We start from the raw sequence: 27,910 nt of genomic DNA, 5'->3' as shown, positions 1-27,910 counted from the left end.
TAAAATGGGAAAGCCTAAACTACATGTCCCAGATCCAGAATTTCAAGAAATAAAAAAACAGGACTTTCACCCAGGTCAGGGGGCAACCTGAGAGGTGTGAATTTACCAAATCAATTTGGGTGTTTGACAGCAGTTCAGTAAATATATCTGTTCTGAAAAGCAGGCCTTTGAGGCGGTTCTGTGAGAGGACTAAAATCATTCAATATGGCTCTTGGAACTTGTCCCTGGGAGGTCCTAAGTGTTTACCCGACGTGTGGGCCCTAGTGGAGAATGGGGTCAGTGAAGGTTATTGCTTTTGTAAAATGTATTCCTTGTTGTCCCCTTTGCCTGATATTTTGATAAATACCTGTCAGAATGACCTACATTTTTTCTCCCCTTAGAACACCGAAAACAAACACATTGAAAGAGGACGTGTGTAAGCTTGAAGACACAAACAGCTCACAAGGTAAAGTGACTGAATAGAGAAAGTGATAGTTTGGGTGAGGGGTTGTGTTCTGAGACAATGTTCACGTACATTGTGCATTTCAGATCAAGGAATGAGCTTTGCACCCCAAAACCACGCTTTCCTGCTGTTCTTTCTGGGGTTTCTTTCCTGGACTTTCACCATTTAGGGGTTTTACTGCCTGGGTGTGGATGCACACTTGTTGGTTCAAGTGGTTGTGTTATGGTAATGTAGGATGGTGGTGTGGGTTCGGGCATGTACAATGTCTAAATTGGTTCTTGCGATTTGCCCCTCTGCTTTCTTGGAATTGGACCCTGAAACAAAGGCTACACATACCAAAGCCTGCGTGAGCAGCTGGTTAAACTGTGAATGCTAGGTCTGGATGGAGTGGCTTTTGCCGACCGATGCCGCGTATTGACTGGAATGGGAATGCTATCTTGGCTAGATTTGGATGGAGTCAAAAACACCTGCTTACCCTGCATACAGACATGTTTGACAGAGATAGGTGGGACCAAACTTGGACGAGGTTATGAATGTGGTGTCATGTGTGGAATGGACTGTGGGGTGTCGGCCGGTCCCAGATCTTGGAGGTGTGGAGATGCTTGTGCGCCCCACCCAGAGAGGAAATATGGAAGTTTAGCACTTCGATTCCTAACAGCTATGCCAACTAAGCAATCCACTAAAAATGTTCAACCCTCTGCATACACCTCTCACGCTCTAACCAAACACAACCACAAGCCCATAAACACAACAATCCGCTTAAACCTCACTACACTGCCACAACAAAACAAATCACAAATAGACTTGCACAACAGTACATGACGGCTGCCGACCAGAAAACACCCCAAGTCCAGCCAACGGTGTTAACTGGGTTGAGGCTGTCAACAGCACATCACTGCTCTCTTGCACTTTTCCAGCTTATTCCACTAACTCATCCCCCTCTTCCCTTTCTTTTCAGAGCCGCCAGGGGACCACTCTGGTGGTGATGGTTCACGGTACGAATATCCTTTAACATTACTATATGAGCTTCGTCACTCTTATTACATCAACTGGCTCTCTTTTCAATGTTTTTCTTTTCTTTCTGAAATTCTTTTCACAAAAACAATCGGTTTTGGCGGTGGGGGGGTTCCACCTAATTCACTCTCCCCACTCTCCCCTATTGTTTACCTATTCCCGACCAACCTCTACCCCTTACATGCCCCCCTACATTTTTTATTGAGAAAAATAAATCCCATCGAAGAAAAGAGTCAAAACTTTGTACCCTAGTTTACAAGTAACTTCCTCTTGATCATTTCACTGCTACACCTGGAAAAGGTTCTTGCTGTATGAAGTATTTTAGGATTGTATGTGGTCTGTGTTTGGACTGCTAGATAGGCTACAGGTGAGAATGACCTGCTACAGCTGGAGTTGTCTCATGGTGCACGTCTGCAATTAGTAAATGATGCACGTAAGAAATGTTACTAGCGATCAAATACAGGCAGTCGTAATGTTTTGGGACCATACAGTACTAACCACTGTTCCATTACCTGACTGTTAAGCGACAACAAAACACAAGGCTCACTTTGCAGCAATTGAAGACAGTCTAACCTCTTTAATACAAACTCTGAGCGAACGGTATGCGTCTTAATTGGCAGCTTTTTAATAGTATTTTGCTCTGTAGTGATCAACACTTGACTGCCTGGGGAATGTTCTCCTTCTGTGATGGATGGTATTTTACCACTTGTGGTAAAAGCCAATTTACGCCTTTTGGTATTCAAACTTGGTTCTGAATGTAGACCCAATGATTCTTGGTGTACAACTGGAAGAAAGGAATTGCTCCCGCACAGATGCAGTCTGGCCAGTGTTGAGTGGGTCCCATCCCTGAGATCATGTTGTTCCCCTCACAATGGTATATAGTCGGATATTGAGTTCTCTTCTCCCTCTGTGTTCTGTATATAGCAGTCTATAGGTGTCCATGTTGGAGGAAGCCTTAATAAGATTTTTATAATGTCTTCATGAAATATTAAACTGTGCCACCCAAGTGATGCGGTTGAAGGCGAAAGCGTGCATAACATCAGCAAAGGGCAACCCAGCCATTCAATGCACACATTCATACCTGGGAAAAGTATCTTCGCATTACCTCTCCATCCTGTTTGCCCCATCTTGTTCATCCTCAAATTAGACAATGCCCCTGCATATGTGAACTGCGATCATTGATGGCTATTTAATCCTTTGTGCTTCATGCCAGATTCAAACCTGTGTTGCTCTGTGTTGTCTTGCTTCCAAGACAAATGAGCGGCCCCTGAGCCTGTCTTTATAAAACTTTCATCAACCACCTCAACGTCCTGTCGCCCTCCATCACCAAATACCCCAAGTCAAACAGCTAGGCGCAAAATGTATGTAACTTCATCTTAAGATACAGGAAGGTCGCACGCTGGAACAAATGTAGTCCAAATACCAAAGCATGGTGAACAAAGTGTACTCGGCGTGCAATATATTAGACAAAGCACCAAAACAAGGAAGATTCTGCCAACATCTGATGGACAAACCAAGAAACCAAACCAAAAATCGTCACCATTTACCCAAAGATGGCAAATCCTACTTGGTTGTAGTGGTTAACATGGTTCACTTAATTACAAAGATGTAATCCATCAAACTCAATCTAGGCAATTCTCCCCCTCATTAATTATTGGTCCACAAAGTGAAAAGATACTTCCTCGCATTCCAGCCTCTTATGCTGGAAGATATTTTGAATACTATCAAAAATCCAAAAACCAGCATATCAAACTACTGAAGAATCTCTGCCCTTCCTATCGATGGCAAACTCTGAAAGATTTGATACCAAACCCCTTCAAGGATACACTAAAGACAGACAATTGACCTTTCTGTGGTAAGCTTTCTGACATAGGAGAAGCACAGAATCAACACTTTTCAGCTCAGATTCAGAAGAATATCGTTGCTAGTACAAATCGGCCCATTGTTATCATTGCTCTGGATTTAACTCCAATTTTACTCTATACTGCTGTGCAGACTGAGAACATATATCGGTGTAGAGTGTAGGGCTCCTACCTGATGCCATTCCCTCAAAAATCACTCCGCCAGAGAGAAACTCAACCTGATTGACCCACAGGGCTAGTCACTTTCCCTGCGGCTGTTGGATGCTGTTTTGCCCACAGCCATCCTTTAACAGCAATACTGGACCTGTATATCATCGCCTTCAATATCTATGCTGATGATATGCAACTTAGAATCAACTTAGACACCAGTTCCCCCACCAACACTGCCATGTGCTGCCTATCGGTCATCCAACACTGTATTGTATAGCCACCTGTGCCTCAACTCTGGGAATGAAAAATATCCTTCTCTGTGGACCCACCCAAGCAAGTCTTTTCCATTCTCAAGACTTGAGTCCATCCCTGCACCTAGTCCTCGTTTGACCAACCCCGTTCTCAAAAAATCTTTGACAATATACAAATGCTACACCATGTTCAGCCTACTACACGGACCTTCACAGCCTTGTATATGAACAACCAAGTTGAGATGTTCCAGGCTATGGTTGTATCCAGGCTGGAATATTGCACCAGACCTTATCTGGATCTCCCAAAGAAAAGCATCACATTACTAATGGCCATTCAGTCACCAGCCTAAAATGATACAATTGTATGCCTGGAACACTTTAAAAATATTTTGGAATATTTAAAGAAGTCTTAGTTTTACAAGGTGCTGCATGCATGCAGGATTCTTCAGATTGTATAGAGTTGTGGAAGGGGAAGCAGTAGAGAAAGGGAGAGAAGGTTTGAGGAGTGAACATGAGTTTGCACAGGCAAGCATTACAGAATTTCAAGGCATTAATAGTGCAGCACAGAACTTAATTCCATGAACGTGCTTGCAGTAGAGTTGAACCCCTTACTTTGAAGGTCTTTCCTATTGTTGTAATCTCCAAAGGGAGGGAGTTTGCAAGCTTCCTATCAAACAAACCCTCATGGAACCACCTTGTTCTCTGAAGTTACCCTATCAGAAGGAACGAAAGAGTAATCCAGTAGCAGTAAAACCTGAAGAACCCAGTATCAGAATGATAGAACTAGTTGAGAATTGCTTATAGACGTAAACTTGTCATTCTCCTGATTTGTTAGTAGGGTTAGAATAGATTTCGACAGATTCTGATTTGGACTCACACTGACAAGCACTTTAGATTTTCTTAGAAAGAGAAAATCCTTAGTATAGGGAAATCCAGGCATTCATCCACATAGTTTGATCATCGATGAGATGAAAAGTCCGACTACTTGTACTTTTTAATATTGATGGTTACAGCACTATCAGACAGAAAAATAATGGAGAAAATAAATTATGCCAGACCACAAACTTAAATAGTATAGGTAAGGGAACCTGGACTGTGGACTACAGCCCTTAATTGAAATGGGGGGTACAGTATCTTTCACTTGAACCTCTGAACTATTATATGGAGACGAATCCCGGTTGTGTAAATAGAAGCTCCCTCTTAGAGCTTGTCGACCTTATGCTAACTTTTGTTTTTTATTACCAATAAGCTAGTTGTATCCCGCTTAATTTGGGCCCGAGTATTTGGTTAAGTTCTTGGCCTGTGACAGTGTATAAAGGATCAGTTAAAGTTTAATAACCAGAAAGCGAATTTAAAGGGCAATCATTTGTTGGATGTGGTTGTAGAACTAGCTAAGAGGGTGTTCATTTGCTGAAGTTGGTGGATGACATTGACGGACACTGGAAAATCCTCCTTTAAATGTAGTGCAAGCAAAGCATGGTGAGGGTGGATGACATTGACGGACCAGGGCAAAACCACAACTAAAATGTAGTGAAGTAGGGTGAGGTAAGGGACAGTAGTGAGAAAACGGATGCAAATTGTGAAGCCAAATCCCACTGCAAAGTAGGAAAAGGCAACAGCACCTGTTAACTGGATCCAACCAAAATACCCCAGTGATCAGAGGCTGATTCACCAGTGTTTCTGGCCAACCCTAGGGAGTGTACAACATTACCTTTTGCGAAGCTTGGCCGCAATGGGCCCTATGCTCACTGTTGCAATAATTGTGGCAGGCTTGTTGTCGGAGGTCTGTGAATCGACCTAAGGTGTTGCGGATGCCCTTCCCGATAAATGGTGTATGTGTGATATTGTTGGCATATTCAGGAGCCAACTATACCATAATCCAGTGTGTTTACAGAGCCAATTGGAGGGTGTCCTTCCTTTAGAGCAGTCAAAGACCTTTATTATTTCTTGGGGCAAGGCGAGGGGGGGCAGGGGAAACCTAATTCTATAAAAGTGGTGGGTGAAGGATACAGTAACATTCAAGGACAGATCTGTATTTGTGCTTTTGTATGTGTCCAAGGGAATTTTTCAATCCCATGGAGATGCAGGTAAAGATGAGTGATTCTAATGTACATGGAGTTGTACGAAGCTAGTGAAGACTTTTGTGAAAGCATGGGTCTGTGCCCGTCCTGTTTGGTTGACCATAAATGTTTAATGCAGAACAAGGGAGTGCTCTAAAGTGCCTGTGATATATTGGACTGGGTTGCGTAATATTGTGTCCGCAGAAGATGAGTGTGATCAAATGGAGGGCCACTGGCAGGGCTGTGCTCCATTATTTACCAGATTTTGAAAGGGACTCTTGTAATTGTGAATTAGGTGGGTGTATAGAACGTGAATGCATAAGGCATGAAGAAGCCTCCCTTTAAATCTTAATGTTGCCTTCTTTTCAGGTTTCCACCTGGAGAACGATTCCTTGATTAAGAGTGATTTTCTTCTGGATCCTCCCACCTCTGTCTGGAAGGGGCTAAGCGGCATAGCACAAAAAACACCTGGCCACTCAACACCGATTGTGAAACGGCGTCGGGTCAATTCTGTCCTCCATGAGGATTTTGAAAAACTGGTATGTGTCTGCACCTGCAAGTCCCCCACTGTCTATAGAATTACATCGAAGGAAACTGGACAACGGGAGCTGCTCCTAGGGTGGTGGCCAGGTGTTTTCTGTAAAGACTTTCCCCCCGTTTTATCGTTGTGATACTGATGTGGGCCGACTAACAAGTAAACTGACTTGGTGTATCCTACCGCCCCCTTCCAGAAATACAGCTTTTAAACCAGGACTGCATGCCCTAATATTCTCCTCCTAATATCCTTGTTAATTGTTTACCCTGTTATGTCTTTAACTCCTCTTTTAGATCGATCAACTTGTCATTTCGAAATCGCCTTTTCTCTCAATTTTATGTCCCACATTGCACAACTTCTACCAGTCAACCACATCATGCCAGCATCGCACCGCTAACACAGCCTCACCAGCTTCCTAACCCGCTTCCTTCCTAACTAGCTTCCTAACCCGCCTCTGCTGCTTTATACCTCCATAACCTACTCCTGCAATACTTCAACTTGGAAAAACATTGTAGAGTCCACTCCAACACCACCTCTCCTTATTGGCTGCTATCACATCTCCATATTAAAACATGTTGCACATTGGTCGACTATTTCACCTCCCTAACCAACTGCTAAAATAGCAGCAGCCTGCAGTACAGTCACCTTACCAAACCCATCACTTGCGCCACCGAACAAAGCCTTCCTGCATCTGCTCCAAGATATATCTCTAGAGCTGCTACTCACAGCCACATACTATGAAGCCGCCTGTAGACGGATGGAGAAGGTCCACATCAACAACCTGCATAATGCCTCCTAGGACCAAACCTCCACAGCACCCCTCTGGAAGTGTGGTACGCCACCGAACAGCTGCGATGTCTCTACCTAATCACTTCATATTTGCAGCATGCTACAGCAATTTATATTTTTTGAGGTCTTAATATTGGAAATAAGCAGTGTTTCAAGCTGGCTACAGTTGCCCCCCCCCCCCCCTCCGCACACCATCCTCTGCACCCCTCATTGCATCCCTGGATACCTTCCTAGTTCTAGGCACCAGAGGTATATCCTCTATAAAGCTACCTACTTCCAAACATGCACACAAACACAATCTCAAGCGGTATTGTATGTATATAGAGTGAACCTGGCACAGAAACGGGGAAGCGCTCAGGGACGTCATTTCACCAAAATGCTATGGGTAGCGGACGTGACATCACATGACCTTTGACCCCTGACATCAGAGGACCTGATGTCATTTGTCCCCCCCACCTCAGTTACATCACGAGAAGTGATGGAACACGACCTTTCACCCCTTGACAAAACAGGAAGGGACATCACATATTGTTCCTAAGTACACTAGGAGAAATATGGTTGAAATATCACTGTTATATACCTTTCATAGAATAGATCACCATATGTATTGTTAACATCAGTGTGTATAGGACCATATTACCAAATTACTGTGAATACAAGCCAGACGTTCAAGGCCAAATGATAATGATGTGTTACTATATAGCATTTACGAGTAAGAGCTTATACATACAATATCACCCAACCTGTGTTGGTTCTCATGTATCAACCTCAGAAGGGTGAAAGGCTGAGTTGAGGTGCTTACGAACAGGCTAAATCAGTGACTGACCACCTGAAGTGTGCCTGGAAATAAACCATTATGAGTCTGGCAATTATTGGCTAGAATTCCACAAAGACAAATTATGTCTTATTCCTATTCTTTCTTATTTAGAGTCACTGCTCAAAGTGATACACGTGTGCAACCCATTTTTTTTTTTTGAGGCCTGAAAAAGAAAGTCAGAAACTCCAAAAATATAGAGCCACATGACACTGGCCATAGCCCAGGAGATTACATTTAAAAAAAAAAAGAAAAAAAAAGTAAAACAAAAAAAAGTTTAAACATTTTTTTTTTTTGTAGGGGTAGCAAGGGAGACCACAAGGTTAGCAAGGGAGACCTCAGGGGTCGCAACTGCGACCCCTGGCGACCCCCAAATGACGTCCCTGGAAGCACTGTACAGGAGGAGGGTTGTCCAACTCCAGGCCTCGAGGGCTGGAAACCTGGTGGGTTTTCATGATATCCCTCCAATAACATTCCTGAGAGAAAATGTGCATACATTTAGTCATTGTATGCAAATGTATCTCATGAATATTAATGAGGTATCATGAAAGTCCGACATGAAGCTGGCCCTCGAGGCCTGGAGTTGGATAACCTATAGGCAAGAGTGTTGCCGGGTGGACATTAACTCAGTATTATGTAATCACAATTAACCTGGTAGAGCTGTGTTGCATTGCATATAGTCAACTCGTAGCTTGTGATTAGCCTCGGAGTCTACTTAATGTCAAGGTGTGACTGAAATAGTAAGGTTTCCAACTCTAAACCAATTAAAATCTGTTTTTTTTTTTAACTGGTACTTTGAGGCAGTGCTGCTGGATTCGTGCGCATAATCTATTACTCCTGCATTACTAGGGCGTTGCCTTGACTGGTCGTTTTTTTAAATACAAATCTTGCGTTTAAAAATTCAGACTGAAATGAACAGTTCCAAGATGCAATATATTGAAAACTAAATATTGAAGAATCAACAGATGGAAAAATAATGAAAGCCAATGAATTATAAAATATTTTATGGAAAAATGATTTTTCCAAAGTAAATAGAGCTATTAATACTTTTTTTAAAATGAGACCTTCCCAAACAGTGAAGTGTGTGGGGATTGGTTTTTCTGTATTATGAACATTTAGTGTTTTTTTTTTTAGCACAGTTGAATGTTGGAGCAGTCTGTGCGTTGTAGTCAGTCTAGGAAAGGCACTGGTGAGTCATTGCCCTTATTGTTTGTGTAGGTAGAAGTGAACAGAGGCCCCCAACTGCCCCCATACCATTATATATTGATCTTTCATGTGGGTGAAGAGGTAGAGAGCTTAGTTGGAAGTGGCTCCCTGAATAAGGTTGCAACAAATGCTGGTATGTTTTGCTATAGGGCTGTTTGTGACTATAGGAGGGTTGTATTTTATTTCATGTGTAAAGTAGTATTCATTTTGTGCCAGAAACGTGTTTAATTTTGGGGTGCATAAGTAGACTTGAGGTTCTTGGTTAGATTGGAACATCATGTGCAGCTCTGATGATCTCCAAAGTCATTCAGTTTCCTTGTAGAATTTAGTATTCTTTTATTATAATAACTTACAATTTGTATTGTTAACTGTGCTTTTTCCCCTTACAAAATGGTTCTCTTCAGGAGAGTTTTCAAAGTCTGCAGTGCCGCAGGCAGTCCATTTTTTAATGGCTGCAGTAGGCTCTGCTGTTAAGGTCTGCTTTATGATCATCTTAATCGCGTATTCCCCCTTATATAGACCAGATTGCCTTTTTGTTGAAGTAACTTCCTTAGGAACGGGTAGCATTTTGGCTTACTGCACAAAAACCCAGACTCATTTAAAAGTGGAAAAGGTCGCTTTAATGTGACAGGCCAAAGCTTACAATTAAACGCTTACCTGGCTCCATGGCCTTACAAACTAAAGAAATATTTTAAACAACCAATTAAATAATTAAACATTTTCCATTTTTCCCCCAACAATTAAATAATTAAATAAAGCCATTTCCTCCCTAACTATCCCTTGGACCCTACCGTCTCCTTACCCCTTTTCCAGGCGTCCCGTTTTCTCCCCGGGGCCATGCCCCTCCAGGCTCAATACCTGTTCCCCCGTGGTGGCCCGCTTGTGCAAACAGCGCCACCCCATCCTTTCCCGTGTCATTCCCCCATTGTGCTTCCCTCCCCCCACATCAAAAGGGGCCATGTCCCCGGCACCAGAAAAACCCTCCCCAAAGGTGTTCTTTCTGCCCCAACCCCCCCCCCCCACCAATTTTCCTACCTCCAACTCCTCAACCACTCTCCCAGCCAAGAGCTCCAGTCCGCCAGATGATTGTTCCCCAAACCGGAAAGTTCAATCCTTTCTAAACCATCTCCTTACGGTCCAAAACCTGTACTGACACCGATGTACAACATTCTACCATCTCTGTTTATCCCCTTCCTTGCCCGCTCTATCGGACCCTCATTTTTCGCTCCCCTCCCAACTCTGTGGCAAACACTTAGTCCCCCCCCCTACAGTTGCTTGAGGCCACACTTGTCAGACCCCTAACAAAAAACCCTTTTTATTTTCCCAAGAAGGGCCACACCCGTATCCCTTACCAGATCATTTTCCCACCAAGGCTAATCCCCCCCCCCCCGACCCCAACTGGAGGCCTATAGTTTTCCCTCAACCCCGCCAACATAGGAAGCGACTGAGCCCAGCCCCCCAAACCCGGACCATCTTACCACAACATCTTTATAGTTGCACCCCAGTTGCCTGACAACCCTTTTCTCAGCTTCTTACCCTGCCCACTTAACCCTAGAATGTCCCAAAACCAGATTTTTGACATCTGACCGTACCTCCTAGCAGCATCTGAAAAAGAAATTACAAAATCACTTACAAATCAACAACATCCTAATAAATGCAACACTCCTGCTACCTACTGAAAAATTGTTATAACGACATTCCGTTTGACCCGTCCCTGGCATACCCTTTGTATCTCCCTTACTCCCAGCGTCCCAACCTATTCACCTACTCCTCTGAATAGCCCAGCCTGCTACCTTCAGATGCTGCACCCCTCCTAAAAGAATGAGTTACCAACCTCCTAACCTTTCCCGCACCACTAGTAACACCTTCCTCGGTACCCTATCCTTTCTGGCCATCTCCTTAACCCTCTCCGGAAACACCCAAGGTCCTCTCCTACCTGTCCCCCTATATTTCGCCTCTTTCACCTAACCTTTCCACAATACACCTAAACCCACTTAGCCCCCCTTTTTCCCCTAAACTATTAACCTCCTGCTCACCCTTGCCCCCTCACCTTCCATCACCTTATTCATTTGGCCCTGCGTTGCCCCCCCTGCACCGAGGGCCCGCGTGCACCCCCGTCCATGCAGGCCCTTTACTTTCTTACTCCCCTCGCCACTGCACCAGGGGCCAACCTGCACCCCCGTCCATGCAGTCCTTTCCATATAACTAATCTTCAAGCTCCTTGCGACCATTACCCCTGTTTCCCACCTGCACCAGGGGCCCTAGTGCACCCCGTCCATGCAGGCCCCTTTTCTGCCTTACTCCACTCCACCGCTGCACCAGGGGCCAAACCTGCGCCCCCGTCCATGCAGACCATTCCACATAAATTCCTCTTCCAGCCACTTGCTTCGTTGCTTCACTTTTTTCCCCCAGCTGCACCAGGGGCCCTAGTGCACCCCCGTCCATGCAGACCCATCTCATCACTTCCCCCTGCTGCACCAGAGGCGCTCCCGCACCTCCGTCCTTGCAGCCTGAAGCTTACTCACCTTGTGCGGCAAGCGTGAGGGCTTCGCCACCGTCAACCATGCCCTCCAAACGACAGCCACCACCCCTTAACAATTTCCAGTTACACCCACCTGCGGCCCTCCCCTACCTTCGATTCTTCCTCTTCACCCCTGTAATACCCCCTTTAACTCGCCCCCAAAACCTTCATCAAACTTGTGCCCCCCCTCCTTATCCGCTAAACTGAGCCCGACCTACCAGCACACCCCAATTCACCTGGCAATCGGTCCTTCCACCCCACCTCCTTGCCCCGCTCCTCATCCTGACCCACTGTCCCCTGCCTGAAAACAATCCGTAACTGGATGCCGACCCGCACACCTGCTGCACTCGTGTTTAAATTTGCACATCCACCTCGTGCAGCCTTCTTTATTGAACGGCCAACATGCTGTCGAGGGCTGTCCTCTGCCTCCTTCCCCTGCCCCCTCATGGGCGGGGCGACCAAGAAAGGGCCGGAAAGGCACAGGCAGCCCACTTGCTGTCTGCAATGTCGGGGCAGGCCTCATTGGAGCCATCCATTGCAGCCAAAGATCCATGTCTATCTCTCCCCCTAGACTGCCTGACTGTCCTCCGCCATTCTCGCTCTGAATTCCTCATCATACCTTACCCGGGCAAAACCCCCAAAACTCGTGAAAGCCCTCCTAATGACGTCCATGTATTTAAGCAGGGCCACGCCACGCTCCGGGAATTTTTCACAATAAACACTGGCATAAATGATAAATGCCGACGTCCAATTCTCAATAGTCACCGGGACCCTTGAGCGCAAAGCCAGTTCCCTCTCTTCCTCCTTAGACCCCTCCTTCGCTCGCACTTCCCTATGGAGCAATTTAAAAACATCTACAAATTCCCCCGCCTGAATCTTCTCCCTGGTCGCTGCCATAAAGTGCGCCCCCAACGGTTTTGTTATCCCCATGTATGGCAATTCTTTCTCCTTGCCTTTCACTTCAACCTCCTTTCCTTTTTCAGCTTGCACCTCGAGCACCAATGGCTCCAACACCTTGTCCGTTTGGACCTCCACTGAGCAAACGCTCTTCTCAACCCCCAAGGCTCCAATGGCCTGCACACCAACTTCTTTCCCTACCCCTTGCAAACCAGCCCCTTCCTTTCCCGTCACCCCCCCCTTTCGACCCATCTCTGCCATGCAGATGACCATTCTTTCCCGCTCACCTCTTTCCACGCTGGCCGTCTGCGGTCTGGCGTCCACACCGATGCTCCTCATTTCTCTTAGAGGGCTCCTGCTGCGGGGACAAAACATGTCAGCAGACTCACCCAGCCAATAGTTCCCCTGACCTCTTGCCCCCCGACCACCCTGCACCTGCTTTCCCAGATCCCACCTCAAACTTCTTCTCTCCTCCCCCCTTTCCCTTACCGCCCTATAACCTTCTACCTCACATTGCGCCACATAATCTTCCAACCCCACTTCATCGCCCCTTAAATACCATTGCGGATGCGAGCTCATGCCCGAGTTGAGTTGATCTTCCTCTTGCGAGCCTGGGGCGTCCGCCCCGCCACTCCTTTGACATCTTCTCAGCGGGGCCGCGGAAACCCCTGCCTGGTCCTCTTCTCTCGGGTGAGGCGTTCCGTCCTCCACCCTGGAATCCTCATCGCTAGGGGCGTGCTGCACCCTCTAGGCTCTCCTTCTGGTGACTGAGGAGGGGCCGTTCTAAAACCCTCTACCTCCACCTGACCAGCGGGGGCTGCGCCGCGCCCTCCGCCCTCACTCCTACCCGGGGGGGCCGTTCCGCGCCCCACTATAACCTCAATTGATGGGGACCTCTCCCTCCTTCTCCCACCTGCACTCTTCTGCAGGTATTTACCCCCTCCTCCCCTCTGCCCTGTCCCCCACTTGTGCCCCCCCTCTGGTTCCTTTGAGCCACCTCCTTTTGAGCACACCCCCCTTCCCTAGGGCTATCCTTCACTCCCTCCCTCAATGGCTGCCCCCCCGAAATCATTTCTCCCCTGGACGCCCTCCTGTCTCTCCCTTCTCAACTTCCTGCCCCTGGATTCCCACACCTCCACTCTCCCCGCCGCGGGGGTGCAAGCCACCACTGCCGCGAGAGCCCCATCTGCCGCTGCTCTACGCTGCGGCCTACCGCCACTTATCTCCTCCTCCCCCGTGACCTCTCCACCAATGACCTCCCCCCACTGCCCCCTCCAACTGGGCCCTAGATGCCCTACTAATTATTTCCAAGGCCACCCTCAGAGCCTTAGCATCCCCCAGACCCTTCTTACTTGCTTCCTGGCCCACCATCGTGCACAACAATTGAATGGGCACTATAATTATGCTCCTTTAAGCTAAACTAGCTACCCTAAGCCCCCGAGCCAGTACATACCCGAGGACGAATACCCCTAGCACTGTATAATCTGAACAAGAAACCCTCCCCGAACAAAAAAAAACACACAGGGGGGTAGGGGGGGCGAGGCCCAAGTAATAAAACTGACCTAAATAGGTTTAATTAACAATAAAAGACAACTAATACTACAAAATAATGTTTACCTATTTAATTATACAAAATTATACTATTAATCCTAATATTTTATTTCTATTTTTTTAAAATTTTATTAAACCATCTAAATTATCCTGCCCTAGTAAAGCCCCCTCCCTTCTACCTTGCTAGGCTCCACACAGAAAAGAGAGCCACAAATGCAAGCACAAAATAGTGCTAAATCACTGCCGTACACACTGCCACCTGGCTATGCACAAGCAGCACCGCACCACTCCTGCAGAAAACAAAGCGGTCCCTTTAAGGGAGCCGAAATGCCCCCTCCGACACGGAGCTGCTACCGCACCCGCACTAAAGCAGGCGCCTTGAAAAAACACGCACTCACAAAAATGGAGCGGGACACCTACAGCGGAGGAACTGCCTGCTGTGGAAAAATAAGAGCCTGACACGCTTTTTTTTTTAAATTTTTTTTTTTTTTTAACCCCGCCCGCCACCAAACCTCCCATAGGAAAAGAAGAAAACTCTTCTCCAGTACCCTCAACTACTTCGGGGAAAATGAAACCCCACAAGCCACGGAAAGGCTCAAACAACCAGACCGCTCCCCCCTGGCCGCGACCAGGTAAGAACAATCAGAGGTACCCTATTTACGGTACCTCTGCTAAAAATACCAAACTTTAAAAAAAAAAATATATATATATATATATATATATATATGCTAACTACCTAACAAAAAAGCCTGCTAATCTACCCTGCTCCTCACCTCTACTCACAAACCCCTGCAGGCCCAATAACCAGGAAGGCTCGGGAGCAGGCGACCGGACTTCACAATCAAGTCCAACCGTCGCCTGCCGACCGGACCTTCCCTGCCCTTAAATACCCTAAGGAGGCGCTCTGCCCCCCACAGCCACTCGCTGGCCGTGTGCAGCACCAAAAACCTCCCCGGGGGGAAACGCCCCCCTTTTAATGCCCATTTGACAGTTAATTTTTAGAACTGTCAATTTTGAGCTTTGTTGAATGGGTGGAGGGGTGGATTATGGACACATGGGATTTAAACTTTGCAATTCAACAGATGTTTATAACAATGTATGGAGGTAGATTCCATAACGGTTATTGAAAGGCCTGTGGAATTGTTCCTTTTCTTTGTTTCCTTCCCTTTGCAGACTTGCAATTGTGGTGTTTTTGTACCTCTCCTTGTATATTTCCTTTTACCCCTCCATGTAATTTATTTTGTTTTTTTTTTTTGCATCCGAGTTGAATAGAATTTGGAAATGTCCTGTTTGTGTCAAGCAAATGACTGTACGGTCCCCTGCTATACCACAATGACTGAAATGGCAAGTATTTGAGTTCAATTACATTGATGGATGGCCGAGAAAGTCAAGCCTCCTAGTCTATTATTTCCAAATGTTGGAAGAAAGCTTGTTAAGAGTTCAATGGGCTCTTGGATATAGACCACCTGATTGGCTTTCTGGCTGTTGCGTTCTACCCTGCAATGAAGGGATGCCAGTGTGGGAGAACTAGAATTCTAGCAAGAGGCACCTGCGTTCTAATTTCTTTAGCATCGCATATTGGAAGCTCCATGAAAGCTCCATTCTAAACCTTTTATAGGATTGTCTGCATGTCCAGAAAGAAGTCTGCTTTGACTACAGCCTTAACTTGGGTTACTGAGAAAATTTGCAACTTTGTTAATCAGACCAACCCATAGCATATGCTCGACCTAAATCTCTTGGGTAAATCCTTTAAAAAATCACACTGGGAAGTAGGTACAATGACAGAAACCAATGTTTTTATATGATGTCCTTAAGGAATTACAAATAAGCATTGAAAAACCCAAACAAAGCTTTACTCATATGGAGAAAAGGGCCAAATGTACCACCCAAATGGCTGTCTTTGACTTGAGTTCAGAACTCCGTCTGCGACAGTGAAAATTCATAGGTGCTTGACTTGTGTAGTTCTTTTGCCTTTCTTTTCCAAACAATGCATGGTTATTCTTCAACTGAACTATATGCTGCTTTTTTGAATTATTTCTATTGATCGGATTCCTGATGTCATGTCACACGGCAAGTGTTGTCTAGCTTTTCAGATTTTGCCCTGCCCTTTGAATGCAGAGCAGAATTGATCATTGCTAGTAAGGTTTGGGATTTCTACAATGGTTTTGTGCCAGTATATTTAAAAAAAAAAAAATAAAATAAGTCCTATTGATATGCATTTTGAAATGATCGAATATATTATAATGACAGGGAGGTTCATTTTTTAATAGAACTTTAAACAATGTTCATCTTTATGGAAATTGAAAATATTAGGTAATTTTAAATCTTTGAAGTAATAAAATGCATTAGTACAAAACATGTGAATGCAGTAAAAACAGATGTCAATATAGTAAAAAAATATGTACTATGTCACACATTTAGAACTAAGTAATGGTGTAAGTATATAATTTGGATTAAACATTCCTCCACCCAATAACAGAAAAAAATCTAAAACAAAGGCAATTACTTTGAAATTTAAGACACTAAATCAGTGCTTTACAAAATGCAACGCAATCTTTGAAATATAAACTTGCTATTGCCTGAAGGAGATGTATGTTTCGGCATCTAATCTGTAAAATATCTTTATCCAGAACACACACGAATCTTCACTCAAAACATTTATAAGCAATACACTAAGATTACAAATGTTTTTTTTTATTTATTCAATGGTCAGTACTTTTAAAAGTCATAAACTCTTATCAGATGACTGAATTGTAAAATCCCACATACATTTGGGCTGCTCGGTCTAGAGAGTGGTAATTCTCTGATTTGCAATGTCGTATGACTATTCACTGGCTAGGATTACTGTAACTGTACACTTGAGGTGTACCTAAAAAGATGAGAAATGATGGACATTTATAATGTTTAAAGTGCTATACATAAATGGTCACCATACCATTAAATAACTTCAAATAAATTATTGAAGAGTGGGCTTCTTAATATGTTCATGTAATTATTAATGGGGATGGAGGGTCAGTACTTATTTAGTAGTAACATTTTAAACCTATTTATTTAGTTTTTAGAAGTTTGTAGTTTTTGTGGATCCTAAAATGGCATTATTTTAGCTATTTAATGTGTGATTGTTGAAAAGGATTTGTATAAAACTCCTCAAATATTTTTATCCAAGTACACTACACCTTTCAGGGTAGCCACATTTTTGGCTTTTAACTCCCTTTCAAAAGGTTTTCAGTAGAATGTAGAAAAATCCTGCACAGTGCATGGAGTAGGTGTCTGCCCCACTGCAGGATACCATTTCATAATTGTCTAAGAACTTAATGACGTCATCACATTATTGTTTGTGCATTGATGGTTTAACGTTCTACTCCATGTGCTTCCATTTCTTTGTTAAATATGTTTCTGAATATCAATTTGATGTTTACAAAACAATTGTCCTTTTAGGTAATGTAACATAAATACTTTTGAGTGCAAACCAAGGCCAGAAGCCATCTGGGCGCTAGCAAACAAAAAAACCTACAGGACCAAACCCCTCTCCCTGAACAGAAAGGTTTTGAGAGCTCTGCGCAAGCACATGATCTAAAATCTCCCACAGGTATTTAGAAGAGTTCCACAGTGTAGGGGCAACGACTGAGGGAGCGCCCTCCTGCTCAAGATTTACAGAAATGCATGACTTGAAACAGGTAGCAGAGGCTGAATGCAGAGAGCGTCTGAGTATAGCGAATCCGCTTAGACTGAAGGAGAGAAGGCCCGGTAAGAAAAAAAGCATGATGTGCAATTCAAAGTGCCTTACATTTTATATGGCTTTTAATGGGAAGCCAATGGAGTTTGCCAGTAACTACCAATTGGAGGATTGTCTCGGGCGTTCAGGGCCAGATGTGCTGCAGAATTTTGCAGGATCTGGAGCTGATGAACCAGAACGTCAGGTTGACCTAAATAAATGCTGTTGCAGTAGTCCAACAAGCCCATAAGAGGCTGTGACAAGTCTCGGTTTGCCCTAGTTTGCAGCGTGGGCTTCTTCAATCTACCCCTCTCTAGAGCCAGAGGGCAGGAGCTTTGACCCTTAAGCTCTTAACAAAGGGAATTAACGTGAAAAATTAATTGGTTATCGTCAACGTATTTATAAAACATACGCCTAGCAAAACAAGATTTGCCAAAGGGCACAGATATAAATTAAAAAGTAAAGGGGATAGAGCGACCCTTGAGGAACACCGCACACAATTGGAGTGGGGGTGGGGGGGCATTGATGCATGCAGTCCACCAGAAAAGGGAACCATGCCAAGACTGGTCCTGCCCTGCTTGTTCCAATCACTGCAGGAGAATATTGTGATTGATAGTATCAAACGCTACACAGAGATCAAGGTGAATCACAACTCTGACCTCCCCGCATTCATGAAGCAGGGCCAACTCATCCAGGATCGATATATTACCGATTTACGTACCAATAAGTGGCCTGAATCTGGACTTTAGAAAAAAAAGTGCAAAAGCCCATTTTCTTCCACAAACCTTGAAAGTTGAAATTAATGCAAGCCATTGTTACTCTTCATCCCTTGCAGGAGGGAAATGGGGCGGTAGCTAGCTGGGGACAGGGGATATAATTGCAGCTTCTTCAGCAATGGCATAACCTTTGCATGCTTCAGTGGCTGGAATAACACCACTTGTAAAAGACTGGTGAAGCACCACCGTAAAGAGTGCGATAGTATCCAAAGGGAAAGATTGAATCTGGTTGGATAGAGATGCTGATTTAAGCTTACAAATAGCAGCCAAAACTGTTGTATCAGGGGCAGGCTCAAAAACAAGAGAGCCCTAGAGTCCCCACTACTAAAGGGGACCCGAAAGACCACGTCTACTAGACCAAGCCCGGTCATCCTGATCGATGTCCTGATCTTGTCAGTCTTAACTGCAAAGACAAGCTAATAGCATTGCATGTGTCTTGAGAATGCGAGGGATCAAAACGGGCAGTGGGTGGAGCAGAGAGTTCCTTCGTGACTCTAAACAGTTCTCTAAGCACAGGTACCAGCAATTATGCATTCCGCATAATAATGCTGAGACTTGGTTAACTTCTCCGCCAGTTTATATTGAAGTTGAAACTGTTTATGCTTGTCTTTGGTTTCTAGCTCATAGCAGATGCATCATATACGTTCTGCCCAGTGACACTACTGCTTCAGAGCTTGCGAATCCAGATCAGCCGTGAAGAACATTGCTTTTTATTAAAGCTCCAAGGATCAGTCTGATTCCGCAAGAGTAGCCTGAGAACTAGATTTCAAGGCCTCCGCAAGCTGAACAGGGGAAACTTTGGCCCAGTGGCATTGGCTAGCATGAACATTGTGACAAGTCTGCCTACGTGTAGACAAAATGATGACGTATGGGAGGAAAAAATGATCTGACCAGATAACTGGTAGTGGGGTGAAACATTACAGAAAGGGATATATCTAAAGAAACCAGGTAGTGTTTCCTCTATTATGGGTCGGGAGTTTATACGCAGATGCAGATGAGTCAGAAAACCTAGAAAATTAATTTGCTGCAGGAGTATCAGTCGAATCAGTAGGTCAGATATTGAAATCGCCTAGCAAAATCAGGTTGGTATGAACAAGCGCCAGGTCAGCAACCAGTTGAAACAGTTGATGAAATCATTCGTCAAATAGGAAGGTGGACGGTACACAAGCAATACGTACACTGGCGCATTACTAGAAGTCTAAAACTGAATCTGCAACAGCCACCAAGGGACATCATGAATTCTAGGGATAGTAGAACACTCCAGTGACACTAGATAAGGGGAAGGCCGTAGCCCGGCATGGAGCTTGGCCAGTCAGCACAAATCAATGCGTATGAAGATGACAGAAGCTAAGCTATATCTGGACCAGATGAATCTGAATACCATGTTTTGGTCGGCCCTAAAATATCAGGTTGATCCATCGGCTGAACAAAAATCTCATGGCTAGGAGTCACTGCTGAATGAGCATTTATCAGAAGACCAGACGGCTAAAAATCCTGATCACCCGTGTCTCAAGAGTCAGCCACCTAATCGATAAGTGTCGGAGGCGGGCAACAGACACGACAGGCTGCTAGGTAGACAGGTTGCCTCATGAGCCAATTGCAGCAGCTCGGCCCGAGCATACATAATGGCAGTTAGACCACCAACCCCTACCAAATGGCCTTACAGACAGATGGGAGTTCTTCTAGTTTGTTCTAGCAGTCCTTCGTGGCCCATGGCCCGGTCAGGACACGGAAAGGCACAGACTGGCTTGCTTTGTGCCATTATGTATTTTCATCATCCTCGACGCAAAATGACATCTTCATGTTACAAAGTGCAATACGATGTTGCAACATCACATGTGATATATTTTCTATTTCAAATGTCAAGCAATTAAAGATGGTTTGGCACTTAAAATACATGGTTGTAATCCTATAAATATGGCGCCAAACAACCTTGTTCAAATATTAGTTTCTATCAGCATATACAGCTGGTAGAAAGTGATTCCTTCAGTAAGGTGATGTGTCTATTGCATGATAAACTATTAGAAAATCTAAAGCCAGATTTATATGCGCTCTTTATGTAACTTTAAATCAAAAGAGGGCCATAAATTGGTTGAGTCAAGAGGGGATTCTTCCTACGAATACATTGTAGTCATTTTACAGGTTTCTTTCCACATTGGGGCGTGTGAACAGAGTCCGCAATCCACCATAATACTCCCCCTTCCATGACTTTACTCTACATAATGCCTAGCTAATGGTACAGTGAGGGTTTTACAGCTGATGCATGCTCTGTGTTCTGCAATCCAGATGTTTGCTGTTCAAATACGCTGACCAATGTAGCCAAAGCCACTCTACTACTTGACTTTTGCAATTGGGCATACCTCTCAATGCCCAGTCAGTGATTCAAACCTGATAACTTATTATTTTCGCAGTCAACCTCTAGGCGGTGGAGGTAATATCCTATGAGCAGACCTAAATTCAATAGTGCCTCTTCACGTGAGGACTGCTTTTGCCATTAAAGCTTTGAGTAAACTAATTGTAGGTGTTTTTTTTTTTTTTTGGACCTATGCTGTTGTAGTAGAACATACTGCTGGTGTTTCCCATGGTTTGTATTTGATGATGCTTGGAATGCTTCAATAATTTTCTCTGGTTGCCTCATGATTCTAAACAGTTGTCCAGTTTGTTGATGATAATCCTGATGGGGATTTTACATGGGCCTGTGAAAATATTCAAAACTATACATTTGAAAAGATAGTTTATCAGTGAAATTTTAAAATGAATTGCTGAGCCAAGTACTTATACCATGTCAACTATAATCTGCAGTGGTAAGAGCTTTCAGAAATAAATGAATAAAAATAGCTTGATCCAAATTCCTTATTCAACTGTCGCCACAGTTGCATTTGCTTTTCTGGTATTTCCCACTTTTGCCGCCATTTTATTTTTGTACTACCTTTTATTTGCCGCTAAATGCAGTTGGTAAATAGGGGTAAGGTATATAGAGAGGATGTGTGGGTGTAAGAGGGTTGTGGTGGGCTCCCCCAATTCTGCAATTAAAAAACAAGGTAAATTTAACAAAAGTGTAGGTCGCAAAAAAAAGGCAGCAAACATAGTGAAACTACTTGAGAAAGCAGTAACCCAGGCAAATCTCAGTAATTTGCAGAGACCAATGGTTACCTTCATTCGCAATGGCAGGGATTCAGGTCGAGTGTTAAACGGAATTCTCGATTTCATGCATGAGATCAGGTGGGTGTGCAGCACTGATCATTTCTGACTGGTCTGCAGGCTTCAATACAGTAGGCCATGAGAACTTGCTGGCTAGTTTACTTCTTCAGGACTTTAATGGTGAGGCACTAAAATAGTTTTATACCAGTCTGAAAGATCAGAGTGGCACACCGATTAAAACAAATGCGAGTTCCATTTAGAGTATCCAGGGATCAGCCTTGTTGCCAATATCAATGTTTTGCCGCTATTCGATTCAATTCTATGGTCTCGTTTGATCTTCTGTACAATTGGCAATCTGGATGGAGCAGGTGCTCCTTACATACTGTTCAAGTTTTTTTTCCCTCTGTCAAATTGTGGAATTGATAGTTTTGTGTAAAGATGCAATTGGGTTATCCCTTTGGCTTGTTCTGGCATGCCAACCATCCTTTCATTTTATGGTTTAGTGCAGAAATAAAAAATGAAGCGATCTTGTATTTTTTTTCTATAGTACGTGATCTTGTAAATAATTCTCAAACAGCTCTTCCCCTCACCTGCAGTCCCAGCTCACCGATTTTTCCAACCATGTCCGCATGAACCATAGACGGCTCCAGTGCTTTTGCTGCCCATAATGCTTTTGCCATGAAAGAATTCACCAGGGTATTGTCCTCCTCCAAATGTAGGGCGTAGATCTTCTTGCAGACTCTACTATTACCAACACAGCCACAATCACATAGCAGTTATTGTTTAGCGATCTTTTTAGCATTTAAAAGTCTGGATGTGTGCTGACACATGAACAATCTGTGAGAAATCTACTGAACCCTCAACAATGGGAAAATCTGTGAGATTGTAAAATTCAACCAAAGTAGCCATTACGGCTTTTGACGGAGTGGGTCACTATTGCATCAGTCAGAATAAATTAAACTTTCTGCCCTCGATGTACAGATTTTCACCTAGGAAAAAATGGCAGAAAGTATCAAGGGGGGGGGGGGGGACATCGGGCACATTTTTAGAAAACCCTTGAAGCTAATCCAAATGTGGGGGCATTTGTGGAATAGCACTACCTGGCTCTATATATCTGGAGTGGGTAGAAAGCAAGTGGGCATTCAGAAGAACCTCAAGCTGTTCAACACACTACAGAGCTCAAGGCTTCAGTGCAACACAATGGTGAGCGTACTTGACTTGGAGGTGGTGAGGATATACAGTCTACTTAGTCTGTGTTTATTTTAAAACCGGCTATTTCAAACGGAAATGCCTCTGGCATTAGCAGCGACAGTCCTAAGCTAAGGTGCTTTTACATAAGAGCCTGTTGGATGGAATGACGTGTACGGGTGGCGAAGGGGCAAGACCATAAACTGGGGACAGGGACTGGAGGACTTTAAAACATGTTTAACATTGAGATCCTAAGTCTGGTATTTACAAATACATAGAGTAGTCTGAGGGCAGAATGTAGGAGGGTGGGTTGGGTCGTTAGTTTGTATCCGAGTTTGGAGGGGTTGAGGGGGGTTCTCCTTCCAGTGATAGTAGGTGGAGTTTGACCCTTAGTTCCACTAAAGAGTTGGTGGGTGGGGTGTAGTTACTCTTCACAATGGCCCCAATACCTGGGAGGCAGGGAGCAGCATCTTGTTTCCTCCTTCCATTATGACATGCCTACAGTGGTGAGCACAAAGATACTTTTTTGCTGGAGGCTTGTCCACAAAGCTTTTTGGTCACCTTTTCTATACTCCACTAGCCTCAGGATACTGTGGATGGCAACCTACCATCACATGTGTTTTAGTCTTGGGGAAAGGATGCTGGCCTAAAATCCAATAATTGATGGAACACCGCAAAGAAGGGGCTTGAGCTACAAGACCCCTGCTGTCGGGTTGGTAAAACTGTGAGTGAGCTGCATACAAGCATACACCCTGACTTCCAGTGCTACCAAAGGGGATTGGTGAATGAGCAGCACAATCTAGCACCACCTGCTCATTAAGCAGGCCTGCACTGCGGCAGGAATTCATGATGCAGTTAAGTGGTAAAAATATACAGATTCTGCATTTGTTCGAGACTTCATCTTAAATCTATGTAGTGTGAGCACTTGGCTATTCCCCTATTTTCTACTCCTCAATGGGGACTTTAAAGGTCTTCAGCCTTATTTCAAACTGTGGGAATCCCCCATGAGCAGACCGACCAGAGATTGTAGAAGGCACTATTTGGAAGTTCATGGTAAACCGGACCAATTGCTAAGTGATGCTTCACTTTAAGTCCCCACATGGTTAATGTGGTGGATAGCAGAGCGGATGTAGCTAATTTGACTGTCCCTGGTGTGTTTTATGGTGAGCTGTACAGGGTGGGAAAATGTCAACTATGGTTGAAGGTAGGGAAACTGCTGTCACATCGTGGGCATGATTTAAGCATATTGATGTGTAGTGGTATATGCATTTGTGTTTAAGTTCGAAGTCACAAGTGCTTGTCTTTTGATTTGTAACTTGCTCTTTTACTCTTTCACTTTAACAGACCACAATTGGAGTCGCTCAGCGCCACTTGGGCTCAGCATTTGACGCGCTTTCAGAGTCTAAGGCCTACAACTCCAACTTGTCTCTGACCAGCAACCTGTGAGTATTAATGCCATAAGTGTAATGAGCGAGTGCGTTTGTCCAGAAATTCTATAATGAATCTTTGAAGGCTCCACCCACTTCTGCAGTCTGCACCACTTATGCACCACATGAGTGATTGAGTCGAGCTTAATTTTACAGTCGATACTAGTGGCACAGCAAGGATCCTATTTAGGATGCCTCTGTAAATCCAGCCAAGATTTCCCAAAGTCTTATTGTGCACCCTGATAACGTAGGGTGGGGGCACCCCCTCTGCCCCTCAAAATTGGAATAATATTTGTTTTTATTTTAAAATGAACAAATCATTCTGGTCTGGCACATGCATCAAGGCAGTGATGGTGTATCGGCACAGGGGCGTGTCCCATGCTAGACACTTTCCCCCTGACTTGGGTTATCTGCGCAGAGGCTTGAGGACTCCAAACAGATAATGGAAGTGTTGCTATTGGGATGAGGGCGCTAGATTTGTGGCCCCTCCAGTTCTGCGAACAGCAGCTTGTTGACTCTGTAACTGTCAGTCACAGCTGCCTTGAGTTCTCCGTGAATGTCATTGGCTGTTAGTTCGTATGTTGGGGGTTGGGCAGGCCTAATGACTAGATCAGGAAGGAAGAGCCCACAGCTAAGCCAAATGGTGTGGAAACTTTTTTAAAAATGTTTTTATTTTAAATGTTTTTATTGTATTTCCACACAACCTTATTATACAACATATTCTTCAAATATATTTCCCAACTCCGTTGAACACTACTTAACTCCCCTGAACTCGGCCTGTTCCAATTACCTAGATGTCCTTTCTCAATCATACTGCATCTGCGTCTCCTACCATGCTCTTTACCGCCTCCTCTTCACTGTTTGTAAACAGTGTCTCAGTTAAAGATATCCGCCACTGAATGTCTATTCCCAGATCATTTTTGTTCACCCAGTGCCTTTTCCCATACTCCGTTTCCGTTTGACCCACTTTTCCAGCTCCCTCCACCGTCCAGTAACACTCGATTCCCTAGAATCCTTCCACTTCATAGCTATACTGTGTTTAGCCATTATGTACATCAAGTCCTTGCTTTTATTTAGCGGTTTGTCCTTTGCATTTCTCTTGTAGCGGCCCAACAGGCAAGCCTCTTGAGTCTGAATATCTAGATCTATGCCACCTTGGGCTGCCTTCTGTGCCACCCCTCTCCAGAACCCATGTACTATCGGGCATCCCCAAAACATGTGTATTAGCCCTGCATCCGTCACTTTACACTGGAGACATTCTGGTCTATTTGCGTCTTTTGAATGTCGCAATTAAGGCAGGTGTGAGGTACGCTCTTTGTGTTACGTACAGTTGTATTAGTTATAGTCTAGCATTCCTAAAGACCTTCTTATGGTACCTTGTCACCTCTTCCCATTCTTTATCTTTGAACGTCTTACCCAGTTCCTCTTCCCATTTCTCCCTGCACTTCAATTCTGTTCGAGTACCGGGTCTATCCACACCTGGTAGATCTTAGAAATGGCATGTCCATCCTCTGCCACAGTAAGCAGTGTCTGTGTCCTCACTCCCTATGGTCTCGTCATAGTTATTTCGTCCATCTATCTCTTAGTACCCCCATTAGTCATGCAATAGAGTCCTTCATGTACGGCAGTGGTCTCTTGCAACTCACCAAACGTCATCAGCCCCTTCTCATTCCTCAGGTCTCCCTCCATAACTATACCGTGTGCTTCCCATCTAGATCGCACCATTGACCTACTACCTGGCTTGCCTTCTAGGATTGCCGCTATCTGGGTCTGTGGTGAGATCGGGTCTATTAGTCCCATAGCTCCACATGTCCTCTTCCAAACTCGAATGCCCAATTCTACTAGGTAAAGATGACCTTGTTGTTCCCTGGCAGGGAATCCAGAGTAGGTTCCTTGGGTACCTTCTTTTTATAACCGGTTGCAGCAACTTTGTTTCTGTCGTGGGGGGTCATCGGCCATCCATTGCACAACATACTGCAGCTGGCACGCCGGGAAGTACCTTCAACCCCTTTACCCCCTATTCGTATGGTCTTTGCAGTGTGCTCAGAGCTACCCTATTCCTCCCCTCTTGCCACAGAAACCCCCTACATATTTTTCCTAAGTCCCGAAAGACCTGCCTTGGAATATTATACGGGATGTTCCCAAAGCAATACAGGAGTCTTGGCCGTGCTACAATCTTTAGCATTGCAGCCATGCCCATCAAACAGGGGCAACTTGCTCCAGAACTCTAGATTTTACCAACCCATTTTTGGCCCGTACTGTGTTAAATTCATGCTCCCTAGCAGGGTCATGATGGATGTGGACTCCCGGGTACCTGAAGGAGTTCCTGCTCCAGGGCAGAGGAAGGACAGGTAAGTCCACCTCCGCTACAGCTGCCGTCGCAACCAGTGGGAACAGGCACGACTTACTTTTATATATCCTGATTCCTGTCAATCTGCTGGAGTTATCCAGCACCTCCAGGATGTAAGGCAGATTTCGCCCTGGATTGCAAAGCTACAACGTTTCGTCCGCATACATGGACATCACATGCCTCACTCCACCTATGTCTATTCCGGTATCTCCATATTCTTGCCTCAAACACGCCACCATAGGTTCAGCTGCTATAATGTGCAGCATTGGGGACAATGGGCAGCCCTGTCTCGTGGCTTTATGCAATTGCCATCTGTCCGAGTACGTGCTCCCACTACGAACTCTGGCCATTGCCTTTTTATATATCAATCATACCCATTTCATGCACTGTGGCCCAATCCCCATCTGTCATTGTGGCATACAACCAGTTCCAATGTACTGAGTCAAATGCCTTAGTTGCATCTAAAGAAGCCACTGCACAGTCTGTAGCACAATCTTCCGTGCTATAAATCACGTGGTGCAATCTCCTGGGATGCTCCGTGATATTTCTCCCTTGTACATACCCAGTCTGATCCGAATGGATCTGTACCTGTATTACCTTGAGTCTGTGTGCCAAGATCGCTTTAAGGATCTTGCTGTCTTGATTTAACAGTGACGGTGATCTATAGGATCCGTAATCCGTGCTTGGTTTATCTGGTTTGAGTAACAGAACTACTAGGGCCTCTCTCATGCCCTGGTCGTATGTTATCTGCATATGCCTTGTTGTACACCTTGGCCATCAGCGGCGCCAGCGCATCAACAGAGGTTTTGTAGAATTCGCTTGGGAGCCAATCCGTGCCTTGTTCCTTCCCCGTGGGCAGTGTTCTAATGGTGGCTGCAACCTCCTAGTTATGGGTGCTTCCAACAGCTCTGCCTGGAGTGCATCTAATCGGGGTAGAGTAATAAGCTTCAGTACTTCATGTAAGCATATAGGGGATCTGGTGTCATTCTGCCTATACAGCCAGGCTAACAGTCTCCCAGGCTTATCCTCTTGTGCATGACTACTTTCCAAATATTTCTCATGATTAAACTTCCCAATCTGTCCCACTGTGCGAGACATGCCTGTTTTCAGTTCTATTACTTTATCTACGTATTCTTTGGTTCCTTTTAGCCTTCCTTTCTAATATCCTGAATATCTTCCATATTCTTAAGCTCATTGACTTTTTGTACCCCTCCAGATTCT

At 44.6% G+C, this 27,910-nt stretch overlaps 1 protein-coding gene across 2 annotated transcripts in view; it reads left to right on the top strand.

The window, feature by feature from the left end:
- LOC138497992 (protein brambleberry-like) overlaps positions 1 to 27,910 on the top strand; it is a 297,213-nt gene that overhangs the window by 246,492 nt on the left and 22,811 nt on the right. For both annotated transcript variants that reach the window (XM_069621767.1, XM_069621768.1), the window contains exons 10-12: positions 381 to 445; positions 6,149 to 6,318; positions 24,257 to 24,354. In XM_069621767.1, the coding sequence (XP_069477868.1) occupies positions 381 to 445; positions 6,149 to 6,318; positions 24,257 to 24,354 (333 nt within the window). The remainder of the gene's footprint in view (positions 1 to 380; positions 446 to 6,148; positions 6,319 to 24,256; positions 24,355 to 27,910) is intronic.

The sequence above is a fragment of the Ambystoma mexicanum genome, chromosome 5q (assembly GCF_040938575.1).
Source record: "Ambystoma mexicanum isolate Mex_15411 chromosome 5q, UKY_AmexF1_1, whole genome shotgun sequence".
Classification (NCBI taxonomy): Eukaryota; Metazoa; Chordata; class Amphibia; order Caudata; family Ambystomatidae; genus Ambystoma; species Ambystoma mexicanum.
This window is presented reverse-complemented; position numbering and strand designations above follow the sequence as displayed.